Source organism: Megascapheus bottae, chromosome 15 (assembly GCF_031878675.1).
Source record: "Megascapheus bottae isolate mThoBot1 chromosome 15, mThoBot2.hap1, whole genome shotgun sequence".
Lineage (NCBI taxonomy): Eukaryota > Metazoa > Chordata > Mammalia > Rodentia > Geomyidae > Megascapheus > Megascapheus bottae.
Window position 1 is genome coordinate 32,728,013 of NC_143523.1, and position 14,311 is coordinate 32,742,323.

The following is a 14,311-nucleotide window of genomic DNA, read 5'->3' on the forward strand; positions in this document are numbered from 1 at the left end:
ATAAAAATACATGAAAAAAAAGACAGAAACCTGATTTGAAACACCTAAGACTACACTTTCATTGAATATCAGGCCCCAAATTATTAAAATATGGAATCTTATTTAAAGACATAAAACAAGATCTGAACAAGTGAAGAGTCATGATATGTTTTTCCATGAAAAAATTAATATCATTAAAAGCTACTCATTCTGAAATGAATGTATAAATGTAATAAAACTCTAGTAGAATTCCAATGTGAGTTAGAAGCAAAAAAATGATCTCAGAGTCTGTTTGAAATGCTAAATGCCTAAAGAATGTCATCAGGATATTTCTGAAAGGAGAAATCATGAGAGAGAACTGTTTTATCAAATAGAAAATACTTGTTTTTTTTTAATAAAGCAACTGCAACCTAAGACCAGAGCTGAGCAACAATGAAAGACTGATGGAAATTCATACTGTTCAGAACTAGATATCCGGATTTAGCATGCTTTGGAAATATAAAAATTCACTAGGAACATCTTCATTTTCAAAACTGTTGTTTTTATAAGTTTTAAGTTTGTTGTACATACTAGCTTATGCCTATATATGTCTGTGTAATGTATTTCAAACCTATTTGTGATTAATAATATTAATATGGAAGTTTGTTGGTATAAAAAAGTACATTTTCAGATATAGCTTAATATTATGACAATGGTACTAACACAATGTTATTCTTTTATTACTTTTGTATTTAAGTAATTGTTCAAACAAGTTACCATTTAACAAAGCAGTTCATGAATACATTATATCTTGATCAATATCACCACTTTCAACATTCTTACTCATCCTTCCCCTCCCCATCCCTCCTTCTCTCTTCTTAATTTTGTAGGATATATATTGGATTCTTGACTGAATTCTCCCTCTCTTGGACTTTTTTATATCTATCTCTTTCCCTTTGGCCCTAATCCACCCCCTCCTGGTCTTTAGCTTGGATTTTTTCATTTCTAAGGAATTACAGTGTTTGATATCTTCTTTGAGTCTGTCATATTTTAGTTAATATGCTACATATACTTGCATACCACCCACTGTATTTAATTGTGAGTTTATAAGCTAAATCTAGCTTCTGCTTTTAAAAGAAAACATTCATCCTTTGTCTCTCTTGGTCTGACTTACATAATTTTCCCAGGTCTTTCCATTTCTTTACAAATAATACAATAACATTCTTTGTGATGGAAGAGTAAAAATGGATGAGTACAAATCCATTATATAATTTATAATGCTGTATCTATCAATCTATCTCTATCTATCTCTCTATCACAATTTATTGGTTCATTTGTCCTTTGAGCAGCATCTGAGTTGATTCTATACCTTGACTATGGTAAATAGTGCTGCAATTAACATAGTTGAATATTAATTTGCCAAACCTATATTTGATGACAGGAGTAAATCAGAGGTACTGACCAAGATCTAAGAGATTGGTGTCAACTACTGCAGTGGCAACCAAAGTGCTTCTGAAGAGATCATCTTCCCATTGATCTTTTCAAATACTTTTCAAGAAGCATATGCTCTGCAAAAACAAACAAAAAAAACCCAGCATGCCATAAATTGCCAGACAGTTAGCTACATGAAAGTAGTGTCTATAAAGGCAGGGCACAGTATAAGAGATTCATTATTCTCGAGGGCGTAATGACAAATTCATATACAAATGAGATCATTGCCCCATTTTCAGAGATATATCTGGAGATCCTCTAAAAGTATCATCAATTCACATCTATTATTCTCTGTACCATCATCCAATTAAAGGGTAAGTTCCCCAAAAAGCAAAGGAAGTGTTATATAAAATGCAGTTCCACGTGTGTATTTCAAACCTTACATTTGAAAATTATAGCAACAAGCTGAGAACCACAGGATTTGCATGATTAACAAGGATACCACAGTCTCTTAATACAGGGAAATCTGTAACATGACTAAAACTGGTATTATTTAAAGTATTTCCTGAATATATCACAATAGACATTTGGCTTTGACACTAAATATATTTTTATCCTAATGCCTCTATATTTTTTTACACAGGGAAGATGTGAGAACAGCCAATGTAATTGCTGCAGAAGCTGTCACCTGCCTTGTGATTGACAGAGAGTAAGTACATTGCTTTGTTATGCATATGACATACTCATATCAGCAATGAACATACATTAATAGACACCTTTTAGGTGGCTATTAATACTGGTTTTCTGTCTTTTCATTCTAAAATTAGTTCTATATTTGATTCTCATTATGCATTGTTCGTGCAAGTGGCTTGCCTATGCCATTTCAGCCTTATGATTTTTAATGAGGTTTATAACTATTGTGCTTGGCAGCCCAGTAGGCTTCTTGGAAACGTGGGCATCATGCAATGCCATAGGCTTATTTTTCAGGATTCATGAAAACATGTCAATACACTTGCAAATTATTTAATTACTCAGGAGATGCTCAAGTAACATTGGGTATTTAGATAATGTTTTAGAATCATGGATGTTACTATGAGTGTATTTTATTTGTTTTTGCTAGTCCTCCACCTGAGACTCCTATAATTGAATAATTTGGGAGAAACAGTTTTGGAGAAAGAAGTGTGTGTGTGTGTGTGTGTGTGTGTGTGTGTGTGTGTCTGAATTCATAAGATTATTTCATGACTCTTATCCTTGTCTTGTTTCTTCTGACTCCATTATTTTCATAGCCTGAAGACTTTATAGGATACATCTATCAATTTTTTCATATATTTTTATTGTACTTAATAGAATGGTTACATTATATTCACCAGATAGAAGGTGGATTACTTCACATACATTGATACTCTTTCTCATGTCTTGGTCCCCAATTCCTCCCCCAACCTGCCCCTCATCTTGTTTTCCTCCCTTCCCTATCTGACTTCAAATAACCATATACACTTATATAAATTATATCAAATAAGCAGGTGAAATACTGTAACAATATGAGATAACCAAGGGACAGCAAAAAAGATGAGAGATAACGTAATACATTACAGACAACAATCACTCATTACATGGCTTTTGTTTCTATATCCTTGAGGTCCTTTCATTTAGCGTCATTCTATATTGCCTTATGTATCTAGGTTTTGTTCTATTGTAATCTCTGCTAGGAGAACCCAAGGTTTCTACTGATCATGACAAATGAGGGAAACTATTGAGACTATGTTCCCTTGAGTCTGTCTTACTTCATTTACTATGATTTTTTCTAAGTCTTTCCATTTCCTTACAAATGGGGCAGTGTTGTTCTTTCTGACAGCAGTATAGAATTCCATTGTGTATAAATACCACATCTTGTTGATCCACTCATCAACTGAAGGACATCTGGGTTGGTTCCATATCTTTGCTATGGTGAATAGTGCTGCAATGAACATCGTTGTGCTAGTGGATTTAGTATGTCCTTGTTTCTGGACATTTGGGTAAATGCCAAATAGTGGAATTGCTGGGTCATACGGGAGTTCTATGTTTAGTCTTTTGAGGAACTGCCATACTGCTTTCCATAGTGGTTGAACGAGTTTGCACTCCCACCCACAGTGTAGTCAACTATCAGTTTTTTGACTATCAAAAAAATGATAAACTGACATATATACCTTCCGGAACCAGTTGAGATGATTTTTCTTCATTACAGTGTGTGTAAATAATTTTTATCAAAATGTCAAAAGTTTAACTCAAAGGGAACTATAAAACAGCTATGTAAATGGACCTGCTATCTTACCAATATGTGGTGAACATCATTGTACACAAAAAATGAGGAATAGACAGAATAAGCCTGGAGTGATGGATTTAGATGATGAGCTCAGAGACTTTGGGTGGAAAGCATTCCTATTTACTTTACAGAGCCTGGATAATAACACTGCTACAAAATGGCAGTAACATCCATAAATATGCCTGAAATTGTTATTCTTTGATTATCAGAATCAACAATTGTGCATGCATACATTCTTCAATTCACATTGAAATGAAGCTCTACCTCATACAAGGCATTGTATTTGGCCAAAAACTAAGGCCGATGCCACTGCGTATATTTGGGGGTTAACTTCTTCTACCGGAGATGTGGCAGGTACAAAAAGGGACATCAAGTGAGGCAGAAATAATAAGAATGCAGAATAGAATTTCACAGGAATCCAGAAAAATATGAAAGTGCTATGTCTGAAAATAATTGCAAAGATTTAAATCAAAAATAAGATATTCTTGTATGAATTTAAGGTGGAAGACTAGCAATATGTATGTGGTTATTAACAACATTTGTAAGGAAATTAAGAGCCATTTGAGTGACATTGTGTAATGTTAGTAGAAAGAGGTATGGAGACAAATAAGCATACAAGCATGACAGGCATAGTGAACAGAGTAAATTGAATGCTGGTACAGGGTAACTTCAATCCTTTTATACACTAAAATAGTGTCACTATAACAACATGTTTTGGTAGAGTCACTGAGAATATAAGATGGTTGACAGAATACCTGATTAGCTGTTTACATCCAGTTGGCATCATGGAACAATTTATTAGACAAATTTATAATAATGAGTGGTAAAATATGAAGGTTTCACATCTGACTGAATGTAAAGGGCAAGGGAAAACTCTTATGCATGCTCTTAGGAGAGAAGTCAGGCTTCCCACCAAATGTTGAACAGACAGCTGTAAAAGTGAAAAAAAAGAGACAGGAGGAGGAGGAGGAGAAGGAAGAGGAGAAGGAGGAAGAGCAGGAGAAGGAGGAGGAGGAAGAAGAGGAAGAAGAAGATGGAGGAGGAGCAGGAGGAGGAGGAGGAAGAGGAGGAAGAGGGGGAGGGAAAGGGGGAGGGGGAGGAGGAGGAGCAGGAGAGGGAGGAGGAGGAGGAGGAGGAGGAGGAAGAGGACAGAAGAAGCAGCAGCTGTTGCTGAAGGATACTGTCAAAAGCTTGCTGCTGGTGCATAATTGATGTCCAATTAGAGGAGCACCAGGGCTTCATCCTGGGCAAACAGATGGCAGACATCATTAGATCTGTCAACAAAAGGAGCTTTCTCCACAAATTTACAAGCAAGGTACTGTGATCCAGAAGCCAATGATTAAGCTTCATATTCCAGAGGGAAAGCAAAGTGAAGTTATTGTAACTAATCATGCATGTCAGAATTTTTTTCTTTTTTAATAGTTTTTCATATATTTTTATTATGATTAATAATATATTCACCGGATATAAGGTGCATTGATTCACATACATTAATACCCATTCTCATGTCTTGGTCCCCATTTCCCTCCCCGAACCCCTACCCCCATCCCTCATCTTGTTTTCCCCCCTTCCTTATCTGACTTCAAATAACCAAATACGAATATATACAACATATCAGAGAACCAGGTAATTAAAACAAAAAAACAAAATAAATACTGTAACAATATGAGATAATCAAGGGACAGCAAAAGAGATTAGAGATAACATAGTACATTACATGGCTTTTGTTTCTATATCCTTGAGGTCCTTTCATTTACCATCATCCTATATGGCCTTATGTATCTAGGTTTTGTTCTATTGTAAATCTCTGCTAGGAGAGCCCAAAGTTTCTACTGATCATGACAAATGAGGGAAACCACTGACCCTATATTCCTTTGAGTCTGGCTTGTTTCACTTAGTATGATTTTTTTCTAAGTCTTTCCATTTCCTTACAAATGGGGCAACGCCATTCTTTCTGACAGCAGCATAGAATTCCATTGTGTACAAATACCACAACTTGTTGATCCACTCATCAACTGAGGGACATCTAGGTTGGTTCCATATCTTTGCTATGGTAAATAGTACAGCAATGAACATTGTTGTGCTGGTGGATTTAGTATGTCCTTGTTTCTGGATGATTTGATAAATGCCAAGTAATGGAATTGCTGGGTCATAGGGGAGCTCTATGTTTAGTCTCTTGAGGAACTGCCATACTGCTTTCCATAGTGGTTGAACGAGTTTGCACTCCCACCAACAGTGTAGTAGTGATCCCTCCTGGCCACATCCCCTCCAGCATCTGTTGTTATTAGATTTCCTGATCCTGGCCATTCTAACTGGAGTGAGGTGGAATCTTAGAGTTGTTTTGATTTGCATTTCTTTTATGACCAGAGATGTTGAGCATTTCTTCATATGTCCGTAGGCCATTTTTGTTTCTTCTTCAGAGAAGACTCCCATTAAGTCTTTTGCCCATCTTTTAATGGGATGGTTGTTTCTTTGGAGATTAGTTTTGGAGTGATTCAATTTTTTGAGCTGTTGATATATTTTAGATATGAGGCCTTTTTCCATTGTATGGTTAGTGAAGATCTTCTTTTCCTACTCTGTAAGCTTTCTAGTTAATTTACTAGCTATGTCCTTTGCCTTATAGAAGCCCTGCAGTTTAATGTAGTCCCTGTTATCCAGACTTTCTTTGATTTGTTGTGTTTCTTGGTCCTTATTAAGAAATTTTCAACCTGTGCCAAGGAGACCTAGTGTATCTCCTATTCCTTCTTCTAAAGTTGTCAGTGTATCTGCTTTTACCTTCAGGTCTTTGATTCATTTGGAGTTAATCCCGGTGCAGGGTGATAAAGAAGGGTCCAACTTTAGTGTTCTGCAGGTGCTTAACCAGTTTTGCCAGCACCACTTATGGAAGAGGCTATTTTTCTTCCATTCTATTTTTTTGGCTCCCCTATCAAAGATTAGGTGGCCATAGGTCTGTGGGTTAATATCTGGGTCCTCAGTTCTATTCCATTGGTCTTCAGGCCTATTCTTGTGCAAGTACCAAGCTGTTTGGTATTGAAATTCCTCCTGTGCTGTTCTTTGTGCTAAGAATTGATTTTGCTATACGGGGTCTTTTATTATTCCATATGAAGCATGTCAGTATTTTTAAAGAAATGCGCAAAATGAACAGCATTGTGTATCAGAAGCAGTTTCCAATCAGCCCCTGCCACTGTGAGAATGACACAACCATTTCCTACACAGTTTGCTCCCCATGCAAAGCAGAGAGCAGAGATTCTTCAGTCCATGCAACGGTTCTTTCTCTGAACAACAACAGAGCAAACAGATAGGAAGCAAATCCCAGAAAGTGGACAGTGATTCAAGTAAAACTCCTGAAACACTGACCGACCGTCCTGGTGTCTTTCAGGAAAAAGTAGAAGAAAAGCTCCCCCTGCACCTACCGTAGCTATCAAGCCTGTTAGAACTGGACCAATCAAGCCTCAGGCAATCAATACTGAAGAAACAAAATCATAAAGGCTGTGGTTTACTGCAGGGTATTGAAGGAGTGGGGAGGGAGAATAGGGAGAATGAAGTCTGATAATGCCAGCAGCCACAGAGGTAAAATGGTCTGTGACATTATCTTGTGTAGAGCTTGGAGAGATGCACATGGGACATAGGAGCAATTACATTGACACATAGCTGCTGTACCAGTGAAAATGAAGCTTTGCAAGCTATCACCTATACAACATTCGCTCAGTTGATGGACATGCATCTTCAGGCAGAATGTATATATAGATATATGCACGTAGTCCTTAAGTGCATACAACTTAGATCTAAAGATCTCTGATTAGGGGTAACAGCAAAAATAGGAGGAAAGTAACACCACACAGGAATAAATAGTTCAACCTGAACAATGTGTTGGTCTCAGCTAATATGTCAGAATGCTGTTTCTTTACCTTCCTTGCATTCCTTGGATATGGTTATGATGTGTCTTCCTTGGAAGTGAACTACAGATAACTGGTGCTGGGTAGAGGAGCCTTATTTTTTATTATGGCAGCTTGCTATTTTTATAACATGGTAATTGGATTGAACACAATCAAAGTACAGTAGTAACTGATCTCCCCTTCCTGGATGAGTGAGCAAATTATTAAATATTAATGTCAGCATCCTTGAACATACCCAAATGTGCATTGTCTGACATCTCCTGTGTGGAGCTCTCACCATTCAAACATAACAGATTTGGTAAAATATTATTAGGTTGAGTCCTGCCTGCCTTCATTCAGTCATCTTTGTATGGATCCAGTGGTTGTGGGTATGGTTTTGTTTTGTTGTTTGGGGTTTTTTTTCTTCTTGCTCCTACGCCTTCATTTTCAAATGGTTTATAGCTGATAGAGTGAGTTATTAGAACTGTGCCACTAATGGAAGGAAATCCTATCTAAGAAAGTGCATTTCTTTACAGAGCTGTGTCATACCATCCTTTGGACCTTCTGCTGGAAAAATAGAATCAAGTCTCAATAATGCCTTTTTAATTGTATCCTCTAGTATTATAGGAGTAGGACAGTACTATATCATCTCTGTGAATATAAAATACCTTGTACCTGCTTTATGATACGTAGTAGTGACTGCTTTATCACTGCTTTATCAGAGCTGTTTTTAATGATATCACTCAAGAATGTTTTCTTTCCAGATGATGATTGAGAAGCTAATAAAAAAATGGTGCCAGGTTCCACAACAGTAACAGAACTTTGCATTTTTCTGGGGTTTTGTTTTTTATCTTTTTCTTTGTATTAATGGAGTGTGCTGGATGTCTCATTTTGTTCAGATGACTGCAGAACCTGGAAAAGCTGTTGCTGCTATCGATGCATAACATACTGCTGTTATTGATCTTTTTATATAAATATAAATATATATATTCATATATATATAATTTGAATTTTTGGAAACTTTAGCTGTGGTGTCAACTTTGGAAAAAAGTATCCCAGTTTACTGTGTTGAGTTGGCATTGTACAGAAATTAATAGCCCTATTGGTCTAGAAACGTTAAACTTTTTTTTCATTTGTACAGGGGTAAACACACTGTATTAAATATGTAACGTCTTATCTATGTGGGTTTGATTACAGAAACTAATAAAGTATTCTCTAAATAATAAAAAATGCTTACTTGTTTCAGAAAATGATAACCATATACATGGGAATCTCATAAGACATACTCTGAAGATTAAAATTGTGGTCAATGCATGATGCCTGCATTAATTACAAATGTTTTGAAAAAAATCTAAAAAGTTAATCCACTGACATAAGTACTCATCTATTGATAAGTAACTTAGATATTCAAAAATACACTAACTTGGAAACTTTGGTGCCTCTTAGTTTGAAACCAATGACAACCAATAGACATCAAAATCCTTGCCTTATGTTCTAGTGTGTGTTCCATAATGCTTCCTTCTACAAGGTCATGGCAGGCTCTTGATAAAGCCAGAATTCTGGTAACATGACATGTTCTTTGACACAGATCATTCTGATCATTTTCAAGGATATGAGTTTTTGACTACTAGTCATGTGTTTTTCACCAGGAAAATTTCAAATAACTCCTTATAAATAAAAGCATTGTTTATAAACTTTTCACCAGGAAGTTAAGATTTAATGTCTGCAATAGGACCATATAGGCTAAAAAACTGAAATGTTCTCATAATGGTTGGTAAATAGAAGCATTCTGATCTCCTTGTTTGCCTCCTCTCATTCCTTGTCTGCCTTCATCAACTGAGCCTCCTGACAACACCCCACAAATGGCTGAATAATCGTAATCATAATAAATTAGATAAGCAAACCAGTACCATCAAAGATGGACTAAGAGGAAAAACAAGTCACTGGGACTGACTTTTCTCACTATTCAAACTGGTGCTGAAGTATTGATACTTTATACTTTTAGTACTTTGGCATTAGAACAGTTTGAGAAATTTAAGTATTTATTTAAAACTTAAGAAGTATATATGCCTCTTATGGTTGATAAGGTTTATCCTGATTGAGATAAAATACAAATTTAATAAGCAATTGAAAATTGAATATATGGGCAAACTCGATTAGAAAAAAGTATCTGCCTACATCACAATGCTGCTTATTCCATTGCCAGTGCAAAGAGAAAAACCTTAAATCTTTTTAGTCACTTTGCCCTACCACCCTGCCTTCTGGTTTTGATCTCTTTCAACCTGCTCAGCCACACCTGACGCTGATCCTGGCCCACCTGTCCTCCCAGCCTTGTTGTTTGTGGTGGGGTGGTGCTTTCCTCCATTTCCATTTGCTGCATCTATTTGGGTGATGAACTCCAAGTTCCAGAAGCAAACAAACAGAAAGACTTAAGTGTATGATCTGGGCTAGGAAGATCACTAGAACCACCCGCCAAGCAAGAGCCTGGACAACATTGTTTATCCGGACTCAGAATCTCCATAGTGATGGAAACAAGTGAGGAAATGGTGCTTATCTTGACCCCCCCCCACCCAAGAGTGGCTAAATGAATTATCTGTGATACACAATTTGATGTGTCAGGGGGAAATCTCATCAAGGTGCATTCAAAGAAGAAAATATGATCATTAAAACACCCAACAAATATGGCAATGCATTTATGTATTTATTTCTTTAGATCTGGCTATGGATTTACTTAGGGGAGCTGCAGAACAAACCAGGTGTCGGCAAAGTTTTTTTTTAAAGATCTATAAACAAATCCTTTCGGCTTTGTGCACCAAATGATGTGGTTGCAATTATTTGAGTCTGCTTTTATAAAAGAAAAGCAATCAAATATAAAAAGGAAGGATCTTAGACATGTTCCAGTAAAGCTTTATTTAGGCACATTGAAATTTGAATTTCTTCTTTTCACTGGTAAAGTTGTGTTCTTTCTCTTTTCACTGAGTTCTCATTATGCATAGTTTATGGTCATACGAGAAACAGTAGACCATGGGATCTCTGAATATGGCCCTTATAAATCCTTCTCTGACCTCCCTTTGTGGTGTGCTGCTGCTATCTTTTCAGTAAAGCCAACATATAGATTATTGATCAGAAGTGCTAAATATTTAGCCTGACATTAATACCTTCTGGTGTCAGTTCTTCTGACATCATCTGACTGCTTATCTTCCCAACATGCATCCTACCTCCTGCATTTGAATCTTCTTCCCTCTCCTCCCCTATGCAGGAGAAAAAGAAAATGACCTTTTGCTAGTACCCACCCCACTATACAGACACCTTCCTTTATTTGGGCTATCTGTACCTTTTAAGTTACTTTTTTTTCATTTTCTAGGATTTAGCTTCAGGCTTTGCATGAATGTTGGTAATAGGTAATTAGAGAATAAGGTATTTCTCTGTGAGAGATTTTTTTTTTTTTGCATTTTGATGGCATGTACCCTGAAGACAGAAAAAGTAATGAAAACCCAAAAGAGCATTTTTGAATCCAAGTTACTTTCAGGGAATGGTAGAGGGAGAATTTGGATATAGCCTCATCATTCAGGTATTGAATGAACTCAACCAATCAGGTGAGTCTCCTGGTGGTTCATGTACTGAATGGTAAATCCCTGTTCCAAGGAGATCCATTTCCTTCTTTTTACATGTAGCCTGTTATTCCATGCTTACATGATAGATCTATAGGGATCCCAAATGTCATATCACCTAGGGCCAAATTACTTAACTGATAGGATAAGCTTAAGATATTTCACAGCCTCAGCTTTTCTGAAAGTCCATGTGGATTTTCTTTTTATTCATTTTGCAGAACAAAATCTGAGTGTTGAGATGATATTGGGCAGGATGATTACAAGAAAATAAATGCTAGAATGCTGTCAGCTGTGGTCCTTTGGGCTTGTCTTTTATTTATTTATTCTTTTCTCCCCTTTTTAATGGAACTGTTACTGACTTGTATGCTTCCCCCAAATATTTATGAATTAGAAGAGATAAAATGTGAAAGTTTGAAAGGAAGACAAACGTTGTATTTGTTCAGTTTGATGATGTAAGATGAACAAGCATGATCTAACTACCAAATAAACATATTCCATTGGAAAAAGGGTAGGTCAGAAACACACTGTGGTTTTAAAACATAGGAAAGGCTGAATGGTACAGCAGTTTATCACTGGTGCTTACCTTACAATCATGAAGTGGAAAAAATAAGGTAATATTATAAAAATCCATTTTAAAGAGGAAAATTTTATGAGTACTTTCATTGAATTAAGTCATAAATAATTCTATTGCTTCTTAAGATAGCCAGAGGCCAATAAGTGGGACATTTGAGTTACAAATGACTCTACAAATGAAGAACCATCCTCCAAGTTTAAATCATCCACTTTGTGGGGGGGGCTAACTAATTGGAATTAACTAGTCAACAAGTGTATTCATTCAATTATTATTATTATTTTTTGGCTGTCCTGGGCTTGAGCTCAGGGCTTGAGCACTGTCCTTGGACTTTCTCAAGGCTAGAGCTCTACGACTTGAGCTTCAGCACCACTTCCGGCTTTTTTTTTCTATATGTAGTATGGAGGAATCGAACCTGGGTCTTCATGCATGCTAGGCAAACACTTTAACCACCAGGCCAAACTCCCGGCCCCTCATTCAATTAGTTTTAATTCACTACAAAAGTCATAAAGGCCTTTACTGGATTACTTGTTTTTACCACTTGTTTGCCATAATTTATTGCTTCTTTGTGTTTACTTACAGGCTATAAAACTTGAGGGGGAGGAGCTAATATGTTAATTTGTTCACTACAGCATTCTTAGTTTGAGCAGAGTCAGCAAATATAATATGAACTTGACAATCATCTCCTGAAGTGAACAAACAATCCTGTAGCAGTCTGGATCCAATCAGAAGAAAAACAATACAGAGTAATTTGAACTGGAAAGTCTTGCCATAAAAAACTAGTCAAATATATTATTTCTTTTTTTTATATTTTTATTGTAATTAATAGAAGGGTTACATGATATTTGCCAGATAGATGGTGCATTAATTCCCATACATTGATACCCTTTCACATGTCTTGGTCCCCATTTCCCTCCCCCCCACCCCCACCCGACACCTTGTTTTCCCCCGTTCCCTATCCAATTTCAAATAACCAAATACAAATATATCCCATATATCAGGTAACAAAGTGAGATGCTGTAACAATATGAGATAACCAAGGGACAGCAAAAGAGATGAGAGATAACATAGTACCTTAAGAACAAAAATCATTCATTATATGGCTTTAGTTTCTATATCCTAGAGATCCTTTCATTTAGTATCCTACTATATGGCCTTTTGTATCAAGGTTTTTCTCTATTGCAAATCTCTGCTAGGAGAGCCCAAGGTTTCTATTGATTATGACAAATGAGGGAAACCATTGAGCCTAAGTTCCTCTGAATCTGGCTTACTTCACTTAATATGATCTTTTCTAAGTCTTTCCATTTCCTAACAAATGGGGCAATGTAATTCTTTCTGACAGCAGCATAGAATTCCATTGTGTACAAATACCACATCTTGATCCACTCATCAACTGAGGTACATCTAGGTTGGTTCCATATCTTTGCTATGGTAAATAGTGCTGCAATGAACATTGTTGTACTGGTAGATTTAGTATGTCTTTGTTTCTGGATAATTGGGTAAATGCCAAGTAGTGGAATTGCTGGGTCATAGGGGAGTTCTATGTTTAGTCTCTTGAGGCACTGCCATACTGCTTTCCATAGTGGTTGAACGAGTTTGCACTCCCACCAACAGTGTAGTAGTGATCCCTATTGGCCACATCCCCTCTGCCATCTGTTGTTATTAGTTTTCTTGATCCTGGTCATTCTAACTGGAGTGAGGTGGAATCTTAGAGTTGTTTTGATTTGCATTTCTTTTATGACCAGAGATGTTGAGCATTTCTTCATGTGTCTATAGGCCATTTTTATTTCTTCTTCAGAGAAGACTCTCTTTAAGTCTTTGGCCCATCTTTTAATGGAATGGTTGTTACTTTGGAGATTAGTTTTGGATTGATTCAATTTTTTAAGCTGTTGATATATTTTAGGTATGAGACCTTTGTCTGTTGTATGGTTGGTGAAGATCTTCTCCCACTCTGTAGGCTTCCTAATTAATTTACTAGTTATGTCCTTTGCTATACAAAAGCTCTGCAGTTTAATGCAGTCCCACTTATCCAGCCTTTCTCTGATTTGTTGTGATTCTTGGTCCTATTAAGAAAATTTCAACCTGTGCCAAGGAGGTCTAGTGTATCTCCTATTCCTTCTTGTAAAGTTTTCAGAGTGTTGGCTTTTACCTCCAGGTCTTTGATCCATTTGGAGTTAATTCTAATACAGGGTGACAAAGAAGGATCCAACTTTAGTTTTCTGCATGTGCTTAACCAGTTCTGCCAGCATCACTTATTGAAGAGGTTATCTTTCTTCCATTCTATTTTTTTGCTCCCTTATCAAGGATTAGGTGGCCATAGGTCTGTGGTTTAATATCTGGGTCTTCAGTTCTATTCAGTTGGTCTTCAGGCCTGTTCTTGTGCCAGTACCACGCTGTTTTGATAATTATAGCTCTGTCATAGAGTCTAAAGTTTGGTATTGAAATTCCTCCTGCACTGCTCTTTCTGCTAAGAAGTGTTTTTGCTATACAGGGTCTTTTATTATTCCATATGAAATTTTGGATTGCCTCTTCTATTTCTTTAAAGAATGACATTGGGATATTG

The 14,311-nt window shown here is 36.5% G+C and overlaps 1 protein-coding gene across 2 annotated transcripts in view; it reads left to right on the forward strand.

The window, feature by feature from the left end:
- The window catches only part of Prkg1 (protein kinase cGMP-dependent 1), a 973,708-nt gene that overhangs the window by 853,343 nt on the left and 106,054 nt on the right, over nt 1–14,311 (forward strand). For both annotated transcript variants that reach the window (XM_090346356.1, XM_090346355.1), the window contains exon 8: nt 2,033–2,098. In XM_090346356.1, the coding sequence (XP_090202482.1) occupies nt 2,033–2,098 (66 nt within the window). The remainder of the gene's footprint in view (nt 1–2,032; nt 2,099–14,311) is intronic.